Source organism: Trachemys scripta, chromosome 24 (assembly GCF_013100865.1).
Source record: "Trachemys scripta elegans isolate TJP31775 chromosome 24, CAS_Tse_1.0, whole genome shotgun sequence".
NCBI classification, from domain to species: Eukaryota; Metazoa; Chordata; order Testudines; family Emydidae; genus Trachemys; species Trachemys scripta.
Genome location: NC_048321.1, coordinates 8,881,043 through 8,898,858, shown reverse-complemented (window position 1 = coordinate 8,898,858; position 17,816 = coordinate 8,881,043). Strand labels below are relative to the sequence as shown.

The 17,816-nt window shown below is 48.0% G+C and overlaps 1 protein-coding gene across 7 annotated transcripts in view; it reads left to right on the top strand.

Annotated features, from left to right (window-relative positions):
* Window positions 1-17,816, top strand: part of PIAS3 (protein inhibitor of activated STAT 3) — a 36,387-nt gene extending 18,571 nt beyond the window's left edge. For 5 of the 7 annotated variants that reach the window (XM_034756338.1, XM_034756333.1, XM_034756334.1 and 2 more), the window contains 12 exons: window positions 256-340; window positions 1,125-1,175; window positions 3,874-3,964; window positions 5,620-5,754; window positions 8,423-8,528; window positions 9,120-9,193; window positions 9,679-9,839; window positions 10,197-10,333; window positions 10,778-10,949; window positions 13,076-13,209; window positions 15,214-15,251; window positions 16,243-17,816. In XM_034756338.1, coding sequence (XP_034612229.1) covers window positions 256-340; window positions 1,125-1,175; window positions 3,874-3,964; window positions 5,620-5,754; window positions 8,423-8,528; window positions 9,120-9,193; window positions 9,679-9,839; window positions 10,197-10,333; window positions 10,778-10,949; window positions 13,076-13,209; window positions 15,214-15,251; window positions 16,243-16,506 — 1,448 coding nt within the window. In that variant the 3' untranslated portion in view covers window positions 16,507-17,816. Of the gene's footprint in view, window positions 1-255; window positions 341-1,124; window positions 1,176-3,873; window positions 3,965-5,619; window positions 5,755-8,422; window positions 8,529-9,119; window positions 9,194-9,678; window positions 9,840-10,196; window positions 10,334-10,384; window positions 10,649-10,777; window positions 10,950-13,075; window positions 13,210-15,213; window positions 15,252-16,242 lie in introns of those variants that run through there. The other 2 variants (XM_034756339.1, XM_034756340.1) reach the window with 2 other exon arrangements.

Genomic DNA, 17,816 nt, shown 5'->3' with positions numbered 1-17,816 from the left:
ACAGAATTAAGAATAACTGGGGAGGTGTGGACTACAATCCTTGTTTGTGCACAACTACCATTGAAGTCCATGGGAGTTATGACTAAGGACTGCTCTGTATTTATACGGCATGCGATGTGTTCTTACATAATCGTAGATCAGTTGGTTTTTCTTAAGAACACCTTGCTGACGACCAACCATCCTTCCAGGAGCAGAGAGAGCTCAGCCTGGCGTTCAAGATAATGTTTACCTCCTCCTTCTTTTGTTCTCCTGCAGCATCTACCAACAGCCAGCGGTTTGAAGAGGCGCACTTCACCTTTGCGCTAACACCTCAGCAAGTTCAACAGATTCTCACTTCTAGGTAAGCAAATGGCTGGCTGTTCAGGGCCTGTCTGCCCTATGTGCGCTGCATATGGCTTTTATGCAGGCTTTTCACTTGGCCTCTAATAGTACTGCCGGGTCAGACGAGGGGAGAGGGAAGGAAAAATTTGGCAAGAGGTTTGGTGGCTGAGACTAACAAAGACAAGGAAGTCAGGTGACGTGGGAAAGGGAGCTTGTGCCCCTGAGCGCTTTCACTGCAATAACTGGGAATAAAATACCTGGGCCAGATCCTCGGCTGGTGTAAATGGCGTCGCTGCCTTGACCTCAGTGGTGCTATCCTGAAGAGCGGACTCCAAGTCTGTAGAATGGGATTGACTTTGTGTACATATCAGAGTCAATGTAGCAACCGGATAAAAACATATAAAACTGGCCTCCGGATCATGTTTGCATTGCCGGTACTCTAGCTGGCTTGCTTGATCCCTTTTAGCACATGAAACAGCTATGCACTAGCAGGGGAGTGGATTGGATGATCAAATAAGTCTCTTCTGATTTATTTACTTCCTCTTCTTTCTCCACCGTGTGTCTGTTCCCTCTCTTCCATTCAGCAATATTTTGCTGTATGCCCCTGTTTGGGGATTTTGGCTGCTAGCGAGAACAGAGTGACCAAAAGCAGAAAGTAGCTTTTACAACTCATGGGCGCTTGTTTTATTAGTACTAAAAGATATATTATTATATCATGGTTAATGAGATATTTATAATGATGTAACTACCATTGTGCCTAGTAAGCAAATGCCAGCCATTTAAGAGATCTTTTTCTGTTGCAGAGATATCTTACCAGGTGCCAAATGTGACTACACTGTACAGGTACAATTAAGGTAAGAGGTAGAACATTTGTATGTCCTCTTGATCTGAAAAGTGAATGACCAAAACCCTTTTCTTTGAGCTGCTGTTTTGGCTGTAACATCATAATTTTGGGGAATCAGGCCTTAGCATGCAGTGATTTGGATTTGCATATCTAAAAGCTCGTCGAATTCTGAAACTTTAGGTGTTGAGATGAAGATCTTTAGATCAGCATGGCTTGTTCTGAGAAGAGGCAGCCAGGGTCAGACACTAAACCAGGCAGAGTCATCGTGAGAATCCAGGAGACTGAGTGCATGCTCTCTCTGCTTTTCCTCCTTAATGTTCCACGCTGCAGCCGGCTGGCAAAATCGTCATGGACTGCCATGGGAGTTCTGCCTGATGACGATCCAATCCTGCTCTTTTTAACCAGCTTTTATGTTTCTATAGACCTATCTGCTCCTTTTTCATCTTTCCTTTTTGAAACACTTTTTAAAAGGATTTTTTCTTTTTAAAGGGTCGCTATTAAAAGTGCAGCAGGAAGCAAAACACGTAGCTTACCTTAAAACTTGCAATATTCTGTTCACAACTCCTCCATGCTGTTTCTAAACTATCTTGCATTTTTGTAAAGTGCCTGTTATTTTAAATATCCCAAAGTGCTTCACGAGCTATACTTTGGAAATTGTGGCAGCCAGCTATGGGGTGTTGACCCTGCATTAACAAGCTAGTGAGCGATGTCCCTCCGATTAGAGGCTCTCTAACCTCCTTTTTCCTGCTCTGTTTGCTCCATTCTTGTACATAAACAGTACTGTGAAACATACTGGCCTCTTGCTGTCTGAAATGAGTTAAGGAGAAAGACTCTTGTAAATTTCACCTGTGTGACTGAGACAAGCATTGTATGTTGGTGGGTAGAAACCTCACCTGTATTTAACTCACCGGAGCAGGATTATTTATTTATTTTGGCCTACCAGTCTCAACCAGCACCCCCTTCATATTTTTTAGGGGTACAATATCTTCCATTAGTGTCGAAAGAAGCCTTTGTACAACCTCTGTGGTGTTTGAATGCTTCTCTTTTGCTATAGAGAGAACTGTTGCCTTTAGTTGGCAAACTTTAATGTTGGAGTTAGGAATGAGAATTGTATCATAGGAGCCCCATCTGGGCCCAACTTTCTCAGACGTGCCTCACCTTGAAAACTTCCCATGCTTCAGTACAAGAGAGAGAAGTCTAACCCCTATTTTATCCTTCTCTTTGTCTGGACTGCAGTGGGATAGGTTAGAAAACAACCGGCACAGATTCTGACATGCTAGTGCCAAGGATCTGTATCAGTGTGACGCCAGGGCTTGTCCTAACAAAAAGCAGACCAGTGTCATATTTGACTCAAGACTGTGTGGCAAGTCTCTGGTTTCAATGTGGGGTGTGGTCTCTCTTTGGCAGTGCAGCTTAATTTGAAACCAAATAAAATGCACGATCGTCTGATTAAATGGGATTAGAATTTGAATGCGATCCCATTCTGGGTTTCTCTTGCTGACATCTTTATGCCTGTTGAAGGCAATTGTAAGATATTAAGTGGTGGTAGATGAGCATTGAAAAAATATAAGGGCTGGCCTACACTGGGAATTTACATCAGCATAGCTATGTCTCTTGGGGGTTTGAAAAATACACACCCCTGAGAGCAGAGGGTTGGACTAGATGACCTCCTGAGGTCCCTTCCAACCCTGATATTCTATGATTATGCCGACGTAACCTCCATGTAGACATTGCTAGGTCGATGGAAGAATTCTTCGTCAGTCTAGCTACCTCCTCTCTGGAAGGTGGATTACCCACATTGATAGGAGAACCCCTCCCATTGGCATAGGTAGTGTCTACACTGCAGCACTACAGTGACGCAATTGCAGTGGTTTAAGTGTAGACACACCCTATGTAATAATTAATCTCTCCTCCTGCTTCAAGATTTACATTCAGATAGATGTAATTCCATTTTAGTTCCTCAGAGGGTTGTAAATTATTTTTAAATGACTTTAAATTCTGTTTCAGAGTCGCAGCTGTGTTAGTCGCCATCAGCAAAGCTTATGCTCTAATAAATTTGTTAGTCTCTAAGGTGCCACAGGTACTCCTGTTCTTTTTTAAAAATTCTGTAGCTCCTTTCCCCTGGAAGCGCCGGATAATTTATAGATGCTGCATCATTGAAGAGCGCTCCTCTCTGGGATGGAGGGCAGCAACCATATGGCACCAAGCATGCTTCTTAACCGCTGGTTGTGTGGGAATTTTAACTGTGAGAACAAGGCAAATTCAACTTTCACTCTTACTAAAGTCGCAGACAGGGCATCATTCAAAATATCCCCCCCACATGGGAAACTGAATGGAGCTCAGTTTATCTGCCATGGAAGGCTGACAGGCGTAAGACACCATGCCTTGACTTTAAACTTTAGGTTCTGGGGAGTTTCGTTTTTTCAGACCAGATCACTGATCGCCCCCACCTAGGACATGCATGGTGCACACTAGTAATTGGTTTTAGTTGCTGTCATCTATGGAACTTGCATTTGGAAGCAATAGATTTTCTGTGTGGAGTGTGTAGAATATATTTGTTGTATGTGTGACATTTTTGTGTACTCACATGAATTCCAGACATTGATATGTTTGGCTTGAAAAATGTTCTCTCTCTAAAGAAAAGTTTTAGCTGCCATTTTGTGTGAGTATCACCACTCATTTGCCAGTTTCTCCCTCCTGCTTCTTAGGTTTTGCTTGTGTGAAACCAGCTGTCCCCAAGAAGATTATTTCCCTCCTAATTTATTTGTCAAGGTCAATGGAAAACTCTGCCCTCTGCCTGTGAGTAAATCTCATTCCTTGCTTATGGGGGGGCAAATTCTGCCCTCATGTATGCAATCGCAACTCCCGCAAAGCTTTGTGGGAGCTATGCATATATATCAGAGATTCAAAGTTGGCTCTAAGAACTGAATGGTGCCATTAGGATGTCATACTGATCTTGTTACATGCTGGTGAACTGGTTTAGAAGGAATAACTTACCCAAACTTGCCTGTTCCTCTAATTGAACACTAAGGCCTGGTCCCCACTAAGCCCCCACTTCGGACTAAGGTATGCAAATTCAGCTACGTTAATAACGTAGCTGAATTCGAAGTACCTTAGTCCGAACTTACCGCGAGTCCAGACGCGGCAGGGAGGCTCCCCCGTCGATGCCGCGTACTCCTCTCACCGAGCTGGAGTACCGGCGTCGACGGCGAGCACTTCCGGGATCGATTTATTGCGTCTTAACCAGACGCAATCAATCGATCCCAGAACATCGATTGCCTGCCGCCGGACCCTCCGGTAAGTGAAGACGTACCCTAAGCTACTTGGTTATAACTTGTACTGTGAAGGCAGAAGTGACAGAATAGCGTAAGAGAAGCTGATCTTGCAGTAATTCAACTGGACCCAAAATGAGAATTAACAGAATTCTCACTTGAGAACCTGAACTGCTTATGAGATTTCTGGCCCAGTTCAGTAGGTCCAAGTGGGGATGATAAGCACTGGGGCCAGGATTTTCAGAGGGGGAGGGTGGTTTGTTGTTTAAGCTCCCATCTTTAGATGCCTTAAATGGGTCTGATTTTCAGAAAGCCCAGAACCACTCGCTTTCTGAAAATCAGGCTCCGTTAAGGAGTTTCAGGTTTGTCCCATGAAAACTTTGGCTGTTCCTCTGAACCGAGCCTTTCTGAGGTTAGTCTGTCACCACCTTAATATCCCAGTTTGTTGACCTCCATTAATATTATGGCTTGGAAGTGGCCTCTTCGTAATTAAGGTTGAGTCCTTATAAAGTTTTATTTTAGTACCCTTATTATTCTGGGCTTGGAAAACTCCTTTGGCCTGGAAGTTGCCAGATTCCCCCCGCTGCAGTGCTGAAGGTCCAGGGTTCAAAGCCCTCTTGATGGCGTAGAATAGGGGAGTTTGGTTTTATTTTTCCTCTTAAAAAAAAACAAAACAAAAAAACCAAAAGCTAGGAAATTACAGACAAAAAGCTCTGTTAAAAGATTATTTCGGTTTCAAAACCAAGCATTTGAAAGGAATGAAATGCTGCCTTTACAGTCACCTGTGCAACCTTCAGCTTCCTCTGCCGAGACAAGAAACACCTCTTTTGTGTCCAAACTAAATAACCTTGCAGAAAGCCTGCAAGAAAGCTGCAGCCAGAACTGTTTGCTTAAAAGAAAACACTTTGTGCCCGTCAGTATTGGAGGAGGGCTTGGAGTCCATTGTGAAATTGAAACGGATCGTAGACTATGAAACTGGCTCCAATTTCATGTTGTATTGGCTGTGGTTAAAATTCCATTGGTTTGCCTCCAGGGTTCTGATTGTTCAGGTGTTGCACAGTTGGGGAGGGGGACCTCAGGATAAAACCAGCTATAAAAGAGTAGGGTTTGCAATGTGTCATACAGGGCATTGACCCTATAAGGAAACTTGGTTGATCTCAAATAGCTTCCTTGCCTTTGCAGGGCTATCTACCGCCCACTAAAAACGGTGTGGAGCCAAAACGACCGAGCCGTCCCATCAATATCACTCCTTTGGTGCGGCTTTCGGCAACTGTTCCCAATACGATCGTCGTGAATTGGTCCTCCGAGTTCGGCAGGGTAAGTGACGTGAAGCACGGCAGGCGCTGAGCCTTTTTAAGGCAAAGGATTTCTCCTGGACAAGTAGAACCTGTGGCCTCCTAAGTCTTCATAATTGGCCTTGTGCTGCACACCGTAGCAACTCAGAACTGCATGGTGACTGCAGGGAGAGAGCGCTGGGCCTCCTGCTCTGAAAGCATGGACTCCTACTACTTGAGCTAAGAGAGACTCTCCATTAGCTATTAGCAGCAGAAGGCTTATGACACACAGATCAGCCATTCTGATTACATCCAATAGAGGGTAGTAGTTGGCACTATGATAAATGTGGGAATTTTGGTAGTATATGTATTATCCCTGTGCATGCCTCAGTTTCCCTCTGGTCTTTGCATTGCTATACACTGAGTGTAAAGGGAGGGGATGAGGTGTTTGACTCATGCAGCAGCCTGGCTGGAGACCAGTGTCCTTGACCAACTGAATAAAGTCTACACCTGTGAACAAAGGATCCTTAGAGACATTGCAAACCCCAATGGCCAGGACAGTCACACCTTGTAAACAACAGCCGAGAAGAAGATTTCCCTCTACCTCTCTGCAGGGAAGCAGAGCAAAGATCCCAGGCTGGGGAACAAAGTGGAAAGGTGTCAGGTGTCTGGGGTAAGAGCAGAGTTAGGGTTCTGACCTGGGACTTCACTAAAAGGTTCAGCAAGGTTGATCTAATTTTTAAGTGTCGACCAGGTCTGAGAGAGAGAGTCAGGATGGATTCTACAGGAGCTTGACTGGGTGAAGTCCTGGCATTGGCCAGTCTGAACTTTTGCTTCTCTGCTAACCTCAGGACTTTCCGATTCTGTAGGCCAGGTGACTAATAAACTGTTACCTTGTTTTGAAAAGGCTCCCTGATGTCACTGCAATAACTTCTTGAGAGCATGGCACCCTGAAGGGGTCGCGCAAGTCTCCCACAGGAGTCTGGCTTGGCTGGACTGGCTGCAGGGAGCCCCAGAGAGACACAGGGAGTGCTGGCACCCAAAGGCCCAGTTTTGGAGTCATGGAAGCCACAGGCCTGCCCCTGTAGAATTATGGATCCTGGGGGTCCAGCACACTAAAGGGGTCACACACAAGAGACTGGTTACAGGCTGGGGCGTAGGCCAGACACTTGATCCATGACAGCTGGTGGGAGAAGGGCAGATTCTGAATGCCAACAGGAGTATTTTGCAATAAGTGACGTGCAGCAGTAAAAACAAAGTTAGTCAAAGAAAACAGCAGAAAATAGTGTATAACCACCTCCCTAAGAAGAAGATCACAGAGCAGTGCAGGGAGAGAGAGGTAAGCACTGGGCAGTTAAACCAGGCACAGCTGATTGAGGGGCTGGGCAAGGTGAGGAGGCCAGGAGCAGAGGTCCAGACCTAGGCGGGAGTCTGAGGATGGCAGAGGCGGTAGTCACAGCTTCTCCAGCAGCAGCTGGACATCTGCAGGGCTCAGTTCCCCAGCTCTGGAGTTGGAGTGGCAGAAGCTAGGGCTGGACGCAGAAAGGCTCCGGATGGAGGAACTGAGGCTGGAGATCGAGGTCCAGTTACTAGAGGATTGTGAAACAGGATGTGGAAAAGCAGTTGAATGAAAGACAAAAAGGAACAGTAAGTGGGGAGAGACTGTAGGATGCCCGCCCTGCAGGGGGCATAGGTGCTAAATTATTGGTCCCATTCCAGGAAGTGGTGGGGGGAAGAGACGTCTACCTCCCCACCTTTGAGAAAGTTTGTGAGTTGAACCAAATTCCCCCTGCACACTGGCTGCATAGTGTCACTCCCTTCCTGGGTCCCCAAACCACTGAGGCATATAGCCAAGTGGACTGGGCTGACGCTGGGAACTATGAACCGTTCAAGAGAGCCTTATTGCATGTGTTTGACTTAACTCATAGACTCATAGACTTTAAGGTCAGAAGGGACCATTATGATCATCTGGTCTGACCCCCTGCATGCTGCAGGCCACAAAACCGTCCCTACCCCTTCCCTTGACTCTGCTGTTGAAGTCCCCAACACCCGAGGCCTACGAGAAAAGGTTTCGGGGTGTGTAAAAGAACAAGGGGGTGATGTACATGGAGGTTGGCACCTTGATAGCCAATTGTTCCCACAGTGGGGTAAAGGGGCCAGAGTCCCCACTCTGGAATCTTTGTATGAGGAGTTTAGAGCAATTGTGTGAAATGTGTCCCCTGGAGCTTGTGTGTGGTTAGCGGATTGGACACTTAGAATTCACGTAGTGTGGGCCAGTTGGCAGATCAATTTGTAGACCCAGCGACCAAAGGGGAGTGGCCTAAAGCATGGGTCCCCTTGTGGCAGCTCCCCAAAAGTTGGATTTCAATAACTCCAAAGGGGGTCGGGGAGGGACAGCTGGTCCCAGTAGACCCCTGCCAAGGGACCCCAGAGACCTGAGGTGAAACACCTGAAAAGGTGCCAGGCCTCCCCCTGCAGGGCTAGCATGGTAGCGCACAAGAATTTTTTGTGGAAAGGGCCTATATTTGTGTGGGCCTCTACAGACATTCAGGAACGTGTTATACAGGTACAAAGTGTCACTAGTAGTTGTTAAAAATCCCTTTTTACAGCACTGTACAGTTACTCCAGGCTTTGCAAACAGAGACAAGCCCTCTTCCCCAGCAGTTTGCTTTGCAGGCTAGAAGGCCTAACGTCAGTCTTTCTGTCAATAGAACTACTCTCTGTCAGTTTACCTGGTGAAACAGCTGACTTCAGTCACACTGCTACAGAAGCTAAGAGCCAAGGGCATTCGGAACCCAGACCACTCCCGGGCCCTGAGTGAGTAGCTGCTCCTTTACGTTTTTTAACCGTTTGTTACACGATCTCTAGCTGAATAGGTCTGAATCCTACTACAGCAAACTAGGCAAGCCCCAATTCCCATACGCCCTCTTGCAAACACACATACGCATAAGGTTACACATTTTTATGAAAAGCATGAACTGCCGTCGAAAACAAAGATACCGGAGTTGAGTGGAGGGAAGGGGGTTATACTGCGTGGCTGCTGGTAACATCACGGGACGAGCTCCACGTAAAAATTCACAAGGCTGCCCTCCTCCTTTCAAGCTCTCCTTAAAACCCCTCTGTGCTGTAATGTCTGTCCAACACTTAACAATGATTAGGCAGCTGGCGGTAGCGTGTTCCCTTTGTCTGTCGTTTCTGCCGGTTGTTTCTTCTTCAAGGTAGGTTGTAAGATCTTTTGTTATATGCCCAAGGGAGCCCTGATTGGGGCCTCTAGGGTCTAATACAATAGAAATGATGTGTTTGCTACCAGAAACACTTCCTAGATAGCTAACTTCATACTATAAGATATATAATCTTAAAAATATCACTAACGCTTTTAATAGACCTGAGAAACTTTTTTCCTTTCAGTCAAAGAAAAATTAACAGCTGATCCCGACAGCGAGATAGCGACAACGAGCTTACGGGTTTCTCTCATGTGTCCGGTGGGTTCTATAGGAGTTCTCTGTGCTTCAACATCCACTTGGTGTTTGCTTAAAAGTGTCATGCGGGAACAGCAAAACTAATGCTGTTGCGGTTTTATAAAAGGTTCTCCTCCTTGGGAGTCTTTTTATTAAACCAACCCCTTTTCCCCATGTGTAAAAATTGGCTGGAAATGCTGATCCAAACTTTTCAGCGTATACACCCATACGTATATAGTATTTTCTGGGCGTAGCCTAAACTGGGTGATACTGACTAAGGCTGTGTAAAGTTTTCCACCTTCACCAGTTAGGATGTATGTGTGGGGAGGGAGATCCAAGGAGGTTCAGCTTTCCCATCCATGGTGAAGCCTTAGTTGATGCTACCCCTCCTGGGCACGTTCAGTGAAAGAACCAGAATAGGAAAAAATGGGACTTGTTGGTTTCTCCTGGTGCCCCGTGGAAGCACTTTGTATCAAACCGTGTTAATTTCTCCTTTCTCTGTCTTCCAGCTGGGTAAGATGAGGCTAATAGTGCCCTGCCGAGCCATTACCTGCACCCACCTCCAGTGCTTTGACGCGGCGCTCTACCTTCAGATGAACGAGAAGAAACCTACATGGACCTGCCCTGTGTGTGATAAGAAAGCCCCCTATGACAGCCTGATCATTGATGGGTAAGCCGAGTAGGTTTCTGGGTCCAAGACCAGCCTGGAAACTCTTTTTAGGCTAATCCCTTAATGTTGGTATGTACAGACAGTCCCTGCCTTGAACAACTTTAGTCTAACGCTCCCACTCATTCCACATAGACCAGCCTGACTCCTGGTCAGTACTGGCCTGAGCTGGACTTGGAAATGTAATTCTCTATATTTCATTTACCAGTCCCCTGAGCCCATCAAGTCTGTACCATGAGCCCCCCTCATATCTGTACCATCAACACCCAAGCGTTCAGGGCCAGGCAGGCTCCCTCAGAGGTGCGGATCTTTTCATGGACGGCTTTTTTCAGCTTATGCTCTTGCTCATTTGTGTGACAGGTTGTTCATGGAAATCCTCAACTCGTGCACGGACTGTGATGAGATCCAGTTCATGGAAGATGGCTCCTGGTGTCCCATGAAGCCCAAGAAAGAAAACCAGGAGGTGTGCCCGACATCTACGTACAATGGGATTGAGGGTACGGGAGCTACGGGCACCATCTCTTTAAAAATGTCTTGCTTTTCCATAGCACCTTTCTCTGGAAGGGTCCAAAGCATTTCAGATACTTGAAATACGATCTGTATATGCGGGTCGCTGCACCACTGAAGTGCAGCCAAGAAACACGGCAGGTGTTTAACAAGGCACAGCAGTGCTACATAACCGCTTACGATGGGAAAGGAAGAAGAATCCCATGTCCAGTTGAAACTGCAGAGGGTAATTCTAGGTAGGCTGAAAGCAAGTACTAGAGCTGAAATTTAGCGAGGACGCCAGTGTTAATACTCTGTTTATAAAAAGGGATGACACTTTTACTATGAGGCTTAATGTTGTTTGAGATCCTCGGATGGAAGCTGCTTTGTGGGGCAATGATTTGCCTTCAGCTACCTTGGCCAACTGCAGCGTCTTGCTTCCCCTCTCTCTGCAGCCAGCTCCCTTTACGCCGTGGGCTCCGATGGAAAGCACTCCTTGGAGAGCAAAAAGCAAGTGGAGGTCATCGACCTCACGCTGGACAGCTCATCAGATGAAGAGGAGCCTCCTATCAAGAAACAGTGTCCTGTCTCCACTGTGGCCATCCCGTCAGCAGTAGGGCCCAAGGGGTAGGACATGTCTTATAAACCCTTTCTGGGTTTTCCTCTTTGCTCTCTTTCCTGTATGCTGCAGACGTCACAGTAACAAGGAGAAGCAGCTTGTCCCAGTCATAGAAAATGTATTGGACCAGGCCAGTGGTCTCGGTAGTCCTGTGTCCTGTCTCTGGAAGTCTATAAAGGATGCTTAGGGAAAGCAAACTCTCCACCCTCGCTGTAATACACATTGCCAGTTGTATTGATACCATAGTATAAGGGGATGGGAGGCACATCTCCGCTTGACCCTGGGCCATGATCAGAGCGTTCCCTGAAGCATGGGGATCGATAACGTGTGTCACTTTCTTAGATACTGTTTTCATTTATGTCACTCCTTTTTTTAATTCCCAAAGTGTGACGTCTCACTAACTCGGTGTAGCCCTCATTGTATTTGAGTTTCACGATCGCTTCATGTTGAACTGGTGCTCACTCAGGTATAGCAGAATGTTTGGGGAATTGTACTGACTTTCAGAGGCCTGGAATATGTAGCACGGGCACGACGACTTCGGTGGTTTATTTGCTGGCTTGACTAATGGACAAACACGCAGGAGTTTTGTATCAACTTTTGTGCATACAATTTCTGTGTAGAGCAGGACAGACCGTGCTTTTCCCTTGTCTGGTTTCCAAATGTCAGAAACCATTTGAGAGAGAGATTGATTTGGGCACTGTCCTGTCTCCGTGGCACGGGTGTTGTGCCCCTCCTTGGTCAGTCCTGTGTGCCCCTGGGAGGGGAGCATGCCTCACACTTTGAGAAACACTGTCTGATGGGATTGTGGCTTATATTGCTTCTTCAGCAGCAGCAGGATCAGTCCCTGTATGATGAAGGGGCCCTTGTGCCTGTCACTTAAAGCATGTCTACACTGGTATAAAAAAAAAAAAAAATTTCCCACAGCAGTAAGTCTCTGAGCTCGGATCAACTGACTGTGGATGGTGCTGTGGGGCTACAAGTAGGAGTGTAGCCGATCCCACTTGGGCTGGAGCCCGGGCTCTGAAACCTGCCCCCCCTCTTGCTGGGTGACAGAGCCTGGGCCCCACCTGAGCAGGAACATCTACACTGCTGTATTTGACCTGATAGCACGAACCCTGCAAGTCTGAGTCAGTTGACCCAGGCTCTAAGACTTGCAGCTGTGGTGGTGGTGATGATTTTTGCAGTGGAGACGTACCTGTAGTCTATCCGGCCCAGATCCACAAAGGTATTGAAATCAGTGGAAGATCCTTTGCAGATCTGGTCCTCAGTTTCTCCATCATTAAAACAGGAAGAATGATACTGACCTTCTATGAGATCTACTGATAACAAGCGATGGATAAGAGCAGGGTGGTGGGATCCTCCTCTGTACAATGGGGATAAATAACATTTCCCTATCTCACAGGGGAGTTGGAAGGATAAACACTAAAGGTTGTGAGGCGCTCAGGTACTGCCGTAATGGAGGCTATAGAAGTACCTTAGATCCAAGTCAGATTTTTTTGTAAGTGATTTTTATTTTAGCCGTGTATCTTTAAACAGGTGACCTCGTGTTCTTTCTCTTGCTAGTAATATTTGGCTTTTATATAGCGCTTTCCATCCGTAGACTTCAGAATATGCTTTCCACTAGAGATCAGTGGCATTATCCCCATTTTACAGATTGGGAAACAGAAGCACAGATTGGGGAAGTGATTTGCCCAAGGTCACCCAGCAGGCCAGTGACAGAGCCAGGTATAGAACCCTGGTCTCCTGAGTCCCAGTCCAGTGCTCTGCCCACTGCATGACACTGGCTCCCCTCGATGCACAAGCTGAGGGCATGGGTAGGACAGCCGATAATGGTTCTGGGAACATGCCGTGACCAGGATGGAGGCACCCCACAAGAGTGCAGCTAGTCACTGATAAGCTCTGACACCTGAAGCTGAGGCCTAACGGGGCTGGGCGTTCAGGACAGTTGGTGACGCTGCATCAGTCTCATTTCCCATGATGGGGTGGGGCCTGCTGCTTGGTGTCCAGTATTGTCTCTTGGGGTTTCTTCCTGGTGCTTCACTGGCCCTGACTTAAAGGGCAGGCTGCTGGTGTGTTTCACACCCGGAGTTGTGGTCGCTTTGCTCTGCCTTATTGGGTTTCTGTTCCATTTCAGGGTGTTAAATGTTGATCACCAGCCATCCTCGGTGCTTCGAAGTCCTCCCATGGCAGCTATCGGCAGCGACTATCTCTCCAGCCTCCCAATCCCTGAATACCATCCTTCCTACCAGGTGCCATCAGAGATTCAAGGTAAGGAGAGCAGCGCTTTCCAAATCACCTATTCGGGCAACTGTACCAGTTTACCAGACTGAGACCTCAGCTGTAGCGACCAGCGCCCGTGGCCTCCCAATCAGTTACGTATGATCTAACCCACAAAGGCACTTGGGCTGCTCTTTCGCCCAGCCTTGTAAGGCTTGGAGCAGCCTCATGACCGTTGCCGATCAGAGCACAGATAGTTGAATGGCAGATTTCGCTTAGCCAGGGAGCAGGAGCCTGAAGTACCAGCCCTGGTGCGCGATTTCTGCAGACCTGCAGGTGAGCTCCTTAGTGAGGCAGAATAAATTGAAAGCTGATTGTTAGTAACAGAGGATGGAGAAGACCTACCCATTAGCTGGCCTAGTGGCTAATGCTTTTCATGACCAGAGACTTCCATTCCTGGTCTTGCTCCCGTGGCTGCCATAAGGGGAAATGGAGGCAGCCAGCTCCACCCTGGAAGAGTGGAGAGATGTGTGTCATTCAGTTGCAACCTCCTCAGGCCTGATCTAAGATTGCAAGGCAATAGTTCACTGCTCTAGAAAACCACTTCCTGTCATCTGAATCTCTCCAAGTGCTTCACAGAAATCACTCGCAGTGCCCCACTGAAGGAGACCTTAACATTCCAACTTTACAGATGGGGACAGAGAGAGGGAGAAAGTGACTTGCCCTGAGGTCACACAGCAAGTCAGTGGCAGAGACCGGACGAGCAGTGTTCTAATTTCCAGTCCCCCACACAGCCTACTGGGCACACTCCCTCCTCCTTGGCTGGTGGAACCCTTGCACGGTAACAGGCCGATGGCCTGTTAGAAAGCTTTGATAAACTAGCTGATTCCTAGCTGTCTGGCATCAGCACATGGGTGTCCATTTCGGTTTGTACAAAAAATCTCATTTCATTCTGCTGGAATCACAGGAGGGATCTGAACCCACGTCTCCTCCCTCCTGGGTGAGGCCTTACTCGCTGGCCTAGAGTCGCTCTCTCTTTGGCCCAATGAATATTTAATAGTTTATGCAAAGTGGAACAGTTGCAACAGAAAGGACCGAGGGCAGCCCACCCCAGAGTAGTCTGTGTAGCACAGTGGGTGGGGTGTTCACCAGGGAGGGGGTCAATCTGAGCTCAAATCTCTGCTCCAGAGTCATGATTCTGTCTCCCCAATCCCAGGCAACAGTTTCGGGTTGACCGAAACTACATTTTTTTGGCAACAAAAAAAACCCTCTTCACCCAGCTCTAGCCCTGAGCTTTGTGACACTAAGGACCTAGGGTGCATTTTGCAAGAAAAGTGTTGTCAACACCAGCATCTGGGCCATTCCACTTTGGGACATTGCCTCCCTAAATTTCACCTGTGGCTTCCTTTTGTAAACACGCTTTGCACTCCCCCATCCTCAGCTGCTCGGTAGCGTTGCTGAGCGCTGTTAAACAGCTGCTGCGTTCCACCCCCGAGATGGCTGCACTTCAGCAGTGCATGATGTTAAGGATTCTTATTTAAAGTGAATCCTATAGATAGTTGGCAAATGTGCTAGTAAATTTTGCCCAGTGATGATGGGACACACACCCACTTTAAGGTTCCCTAATGCTGCCAGATGTGTACACGTGAGAATCTGGCCCCCGATGTATTTCAACACCAAGGCTACATGATCAGTTACAGAGGGCTTTGTAGCCCACCGGGAGTGTGTGCACCACAGCTCGCCCCTCTGCCAGTCTAGAGAGGATCCTAGTTGTGACAACTGCAGCTACAGAGCCTTGGCTTGTTAGCTCAAGCTGTAGCAGCTTATGCCTTTAGCTCTGAAAGTTCCCACTTCTCTCCCCGGGGTTGGCCAAAAAGGCAGCCATCATGGTCCGTTACTGACCTACAGCATTGAGGTGGATCGGACGTAACACAGTCTCTAAAGAAGCAATTGGATCCCATCCCATTAGTTGACCCTTGAAATCTAGCACAAACTGGCTCCCTCCCCCATACATGTATTTACTATTAAGTTATTTTTCCCCTTTTATTTTTCTAGGTCTGGATTTGTTTACCTTCCTTCAAAGTGAAAATCAGGTAAGGTTGGGGGGCGCTGTGTCTCTCTCTCTCTCTCTCTCCCTCTCTTTCTTTCTTTTTTTTTTTTTCCCCCTTTTCCTCCCTGGCAAATCTGTAGACCAGTAACCCTGTCCTTTTCCTCTCAGCCAATCCTCCGCCTCCTCCACTGTAGCAATCTGGGCCTGATGTGGCCAACGTTCACATGGCCAAGCATGGCCACGTGCCTTTAGGTTCCATTGCTGTTGCCTGGAATGGTCCTTGTGCTGTCTGTGGCTTGGAATGCTGGATTCTTGCTTTCGATACATGACTCTTCTTTTCCTTATTTGCACCTGTATTCTTCACCCTGCCTCACTGCTCCAGGCTCTGGAAGGGGGTAGGGCGCTGAGTTGAAAATGTATCCCGTACCTGCTAGTGAATCTGGACAAATGTGCAGTGCAGTTTAGAAAGTGGGCGTATATATATATATATTTTTTTATTAACGCGGGACTGCTCTCTGCCTGCCTGGCATTTGATCCTTTCACAGGTGACACAGGGCAGAGCTGGTGATTGAGTTAGCTAGACATACCTTCTTCTGACTTAGGGGAGCTTGGAGCGCGATTTCCTTTCAGAGCTGGTACAATAGGCTCCTTTCACCTTCCTGGGCCTTGTCTCGCCACCACTGCGTGTCTTCTGTTCAGATGCGCCATTCTAACCTGCCGTGGCGGGCCGGCGACAGCAACGCCCAAGCTTTCTGGCGGGTTATACCACATGGGAAGCAGCTGGCTCTGGTGAAGTCTTGGTAAACTGGTACAGTTCTCCCAAATCTCAGGAGCATCACTTGTGACTCAACTCTTCCCTTTCTCCCCCTCTCTTGGTAGCGTAAGCAGTGAAATCTGTTGCTTTGCAGTGATGTCTGTTCCCCTTGCTGACTGGGCACCGCCAGCGCTCTAAGCACCCAAGGGGGTTTGGGAGGGGGGAGGTGTTTGAATGAGTGCCCAGCCTGACGATTGATGCCCTCTTCCTTGCCTGGCAGCACTACAGCCCTTCCGTGATCACCTCCCTGGATGAACAGGACGCCCTGAGCCATTTCTTCCAGTACCGAGGCACATCTACCCATTTCATGAACCCCCTGGCTCCCGTCATGGCAGGATCCCACAACAGCATCAGCCCCGCCAGCGGGCGCATCAGCAGTATTGTCTCCACCAACACGCTGCGGGAGAGCCATGGGCACAGCGGGACAATGAGTAACAGCACAGCTCTCCCGGGCTGCAGGCCGGACATCATTTCCTTAGACTAGCCCCAGACCCAGGCCACGCTGGCATCTCGTTTCCCCCCAAGGATGGGAGAGGGAAGCAGACTTTCAGCAGCTGCTGTTGAGTTGGGTTTTTGTCTGGGATGGAAAGGACCCAGCCAATAACAGGTCTCCTAAGTGTGTGTCCCCGTTACGTCCAGCCTTGGAGCCTCACAGGCGGGGCTTTCAGTTCTGCACGCGCTCGCCTGAGCATACTGGTCCCGCTTGCTGCGGGGTGCCGGTGGGCAGGGGGTAAATGCTAACCTCTGTTTTTCAAGACCATTTTCAAACTGTTTTTAACTTTATTTTTTGGTAGGATTCCGCACAAAGATCCTACAGTGATAATCCCCACCTTGTGCTGTCCTGTTAAAACAGCACCATCTAGTGGCCAAAGCAGGACTTAGCAGCCATTCCCTCCGGGGTGTCACCTTCTGCATCCCTTTGCACCACACCACTGCTGACTCCCCGGAGTGGGGTGAAGAGAGAAACTTGTCTGAGTCCAGCAACCCTCTAGGCATGGATGGAAGGTGGGTGGGTGTCTTTCAGGGAGCTGCCCGCTGCTTTTATGCACCGACACAAGCACTTTGGCAGTAGGGATTGATCTGGGCTCCTCGGGCATTTTTGACTCCTTGATCCTCTTCTTTGCTCCCCTCCTTCCCTGGGGAGTCTGCCCTCCCAACCCTGGGTTAGAGCAAAGAGCTGGTGACTCAGAAAGAGGCTAGCAAACTTCTGCTTCCAGCTACCCGGCTGTGCCGAGACCCTCTGCTGTCCCAGGCTTTAAATAACCAAATGGGCAGGAAAACAGATTCATAGATTCTAGGACTGGAAGGGACCTCGAGAGGTCATCGAGTCCAGTCCCCTGCCCGCATGGCAGGACCAAATACTGTCTAGACCATCCCTGATAGACATTTATCTAACCTACTCTTAAATATCTCCAGAGACGTTATAACTGAGCCCTGATTCCAAACCCCATCCAGCAAATATGGACATTCCCCAGCAGAGCCCTAGCCACGGAGCGGAGGGCGAATCTGCAGCCTACGTGCACTTAAGTGTTCCCATTAAGCAGGTGAGCAGTTGGGGCTCCCTCCCACCTTGCCCTCGATTGTATGCTCCAAAGCAACATACAAACTCGGCTCTACTGAGCGAATCCGTTCTCCAAACCCCGATGCAAACCTCTCGTGTGTGTAACCGAATGTGCTAGTGGGTGAGAACCAGAAAGAGAAACTGATCGATCCGTTTTCAAGGAGAAAAGAGATTTTTTTTAAATGTTTTTTTTTTTTTTAAATTGAACAACCTGTGGCATTACGAGTAGCGCA